Genomic DNA, 3,455 nt, shown 5'->3' with positions numbered 1-3,455 from the left:
GCAGTTCGAATCCACCTGCTGCTCCTTGGAAACCTTACGGGGAAGTTCTACTCTGTCCTGTAGGGTTGCTATGAGTCGGAATCTACTTGACAGTATTGTTCCGTTCTGTTTTTTAAGCCCCTGAAATAGGTATTACTGTTTCCATTTGACAGACAAGGCAACTGAGGCTCAGAAGGCATGTCCATTCAACAGTCAACAATTATTTACCGAGCACCCACTATCTGCAGGCACTGAGTAAGGTGATCTGACTTTGCCCACGGTGACACAGCTGGTAGATAGCCAAGGAAGCCCCCAAACCCAGTCATCTAACCTCAAGTCCATTCCATTCCACTGCTGCCTCTCAGGCTGAGGTCAGTCTTGCAGCGCAAGACCACAGGACACCAGAGCCAAATAAAATACCGGGCAAACTTTCAAACAGCTTTGTAAGTCTTCAGAATGTAAAACAAGCACATTTTTTAAAATATCTTAAGGCAATGGGTACGAACAGGGCAAATCTGAAAGCCTCACCCTGACTAAGGCTATCCACCTGCCATGTGCTAAAAACAAATGTAATTTCACGAAGGAAAAACCTGAAAAGGGCACTACATACCTATTAAAATAGCTAAAATAAAAAATAGTGATAATGCCAAATGCTGGAGAGGATACGGAGAAACTGGATCTCTCATCCACTGCTGGTGGGAATGTAAAATGGGACAAATCAAAGCAGCCTTCGGTGTCCCGTTTGTTATAGCATTGCCCATAGTGTACAGCCCAGGACTGGGTGCTGGAGGCTTGTGCATGACCATAGGAGCCCGCACAACCCAGTGGGCAGGACAGAAACACCCCGTTAAAGTCCATGTGAAACCCTGGGGAGAAATCTGTGACAAAAGAGCAACTGGTTCTCGTCTAAAGTTCTAAGAGTTTCCAGAGCCAGGGATCCGAGATCTCCAGTATGACTCTTACTTAGACTGCTTCAAGAGTCTGGACCCATCACCAGCCATGGTCCTCTGGCTATGTGGCATGAACCCTGTGCCAGAGGTTTGGGAAACAAGGTCTGCCATCCACTCTGGCAGGCCATCCCTGCTGGCCAGCCTGTCACACAGTTGCATCAGGGAAGGGGCCAGTCACACACTAGGCTGCCCATTTTAAGAATGCCAAAATCTTCACAAAGGGGCCACCCTGTGCCTGCAATCCAAGGAGGTGGGGCTGACAGCCGTGGGTCACATAACTGTGAGAGGCTGCTCTGGATCAACAGATGACTCAGCTTTGAAGAGTATAAAACTCCGGGACATCCAGTGCTCCTCACATTGCCAGCATCTCCTCTCCTCACTCACCCTTCCTTGCTGCTTCAGGTAAGTGAGTGCTCAGCTGGCGTTTTTGTCTTCCCAGAGGGCCCTGCCCAGGCCTGCAGAAGCTGGTGGACCTGGGGATGGTCAGGGTCTCTCTCCCTTTGCGGAGCTACAGGACCTCTGCCTTCCCAAGTGCACTCACTTAGAGTTTAGAGGGGATACAGGCAGGAAAGAGAGAGAAGGGCTGAGCTTTTGCTCTGCATGGTGTTTCTGGTCTCCTGACCAGAATGTAAACTCTGAAAAGAAAAGACTATCACCTGCCGCTCTGGCACCCCTGCAAGGGCAGACATGGTGCTGGGCACAGAGGGGCACTGAGTCAGAGGTAGCCCACGCATGGGCTGGATGGACCTCCTGAACCTGTCAGCAGAAACAGCTGAGTCTACTCTCAGAAAGGCGGAAAAATGAGTCAGAGAATGCTGCAGACGAGAGGGATCTTAGGACCCAATTCCTGCTTCACAGAGGCAGACGTTCTGAGAGGGAAATGCTGGGATACAACTTCCTACCAGTTACAGTCCCTTCTATCAAGCTTGGACTTGAGCAAATCATAAAAGAGATGGTTCATGTCTTTTGGTCAGAGAGGCTGGTCAAAGGGATCATTAGGACACCCATGGTCCTTTCCCTGTCTCCAGGCAGGGCCGGGTGCAGCCTGTCCTGTCAGATAAGTGGCCCCTGGGTCCTGGCTTAGCTCAATGGCACAGATCAAGAGTTTGAACTAAGAGATTCTACAAGGAATAGGGGTACAACAACTCTCCAACACCTCAACAAACCTCCCTCTGTTGTGCTGGGGATGGGGAAAATCCCCTAATCTGGACAGAGGTTTCTGATAACTTCCTGTTTGCACTCAGAGAATCGTGCTGGGATTGGAAGAGATCTGGGAGATGAAGTGTTCCAAGTCTCTCATGTTACAGATGAGGAAAAAGGCTCGGGAGGGTGGGTGATTTGCCCAAAAATCACATAGCAGAGGCTGGAGGCAGAGCCAAGCCTAGGAGCTGGGATAAGGAGAGAAATGGGCACCCCCGACTGGCCTGTTTAAAGCTGGATGAAGACTTCCTGTAGCGGCACTCAATCATTTTCTAAATGTTACTATCCTAGAAGTCCCTGCTGAGAGCGCCCCAGGCATCCTAACAGGAGGAGGCTAGCCCAGGCGCGCAGCCCCGAGGTGATGGGTGTCGCCTCATGGATGCAGCTGCCTCCTTCCCCGCATCCTTCTGCAGCTGGTCCAGTGATGCTCTCTGCTCTCCTTCCAGGGTCTCCTTTCTCCCTAGACCAGATGTCCCACCAGAAAAAGCAACCCACTCCCATACCCCCAGTGGGCTGCGTGAAGATCGGTGGCGGCGGAGGCGGAGGCTGCGGAGGTGGAGGCAGCGGCGGCGGCGGGGACTCCAGCTGCGGAGGGGGCTCCTCCGGGGGCGGATCCGGAGGGGGCATCAAGTACTGCGGGGACGGTGGCTCGTCCGGGGGCGGCTCCAGTTGCGGGGGCGGCTCGTCCGGGGGCTTTGGCGGCTCCCACTCCGGCCAGCAGGTCCAGTACCAGAGCTACGGAGGCGGCTGTAGCGGCGGCTCCTCCGGGGGCGGCTCCGGCTGCTTCTCCAGCGGTGGTGGCGGCGACGGCGGGTCTTGCTACGGAGGTGGCTCCTCCAGAGGCGGCGGCGACTCCAGCTGCGGCGGGGGCTCTTCCCGGGGTGGTTCTGGCAGTGGCAAGGGCGTCCCTGTCTGCCACCAGACCCAGCAGAAGCAGGCGCCTACCTGGCCATGCAAATAAGGCCCCTGGGACGCCCCGGAGGCGGAGGAGCTGGAAGTGTTCTCCGTGGGCGCAGATGGGCTTGGCGCTCTCATGATATTGCTCTGAGGTTTACAAGCCCTTCTTCTCATGTTACTGACCTAGAAGCCTGTGAGCTCGCAGGCTGCGTCTGGTTCTGCAGGTTTTCCTCCTTGGTTTCTGTACTACGACCTCCCAACTCCCAATACATCCTCAGTCAATAAATGTGCAATTCATGAGAATCTCTGTGTCTTCAAGAGTCTTTGTAGCTTCCAAGTTCCTCCGTTCCTCTCCAGTTCCTCCATTCATTCATCCACACATGCATTCATTCAATGAATGTCCTTTGTCTACTGGAAGGAGGGAGAATG

General features: G+C 53.7%; 1 protein-coding gene across 1 annotated transcript; it reads left to right on the top strand.

The window, feature by feature from the left end:
• The first annotated feature begins 2,598 nt into the window (after positions 1–2,598).
• On the top strand, positions 2,599–3,090 carry LORICRIN (loricrin cornified envelope precursor protein). The gene has a single exon (XM_012559119.1). It carries the CDS (start codon positions 2,599–2,601, stop codon positions 3,088–3,090), a length of 492 nt encoding a protein of 163 aa, XP_012414573.1.
• The last annotated feature ends 365 nt before the right edge of the window (positions 3,091–3,455 follow it).

Source organism: Trichechus manatus, unplaced genomic scaffold, assembly GCF_000243295.1.
Source record: "Trichechus manatus latirostris isolate Lorelei unplaced genomic scaffold, TriManLat1.0 scaffold00213, whole genome shotgun sequence".
NCBI classification, from domain to species: Eukaryota; Metazoa; Chordata; class Mammalia; order Sirenia; family Trichechidae; genus Trichechus; species Trichechus manatus.
Note: the sequence above shows the minus strand (reverse complement) of the source record. Positions and strands in the feature narration are given on the sequence as shown.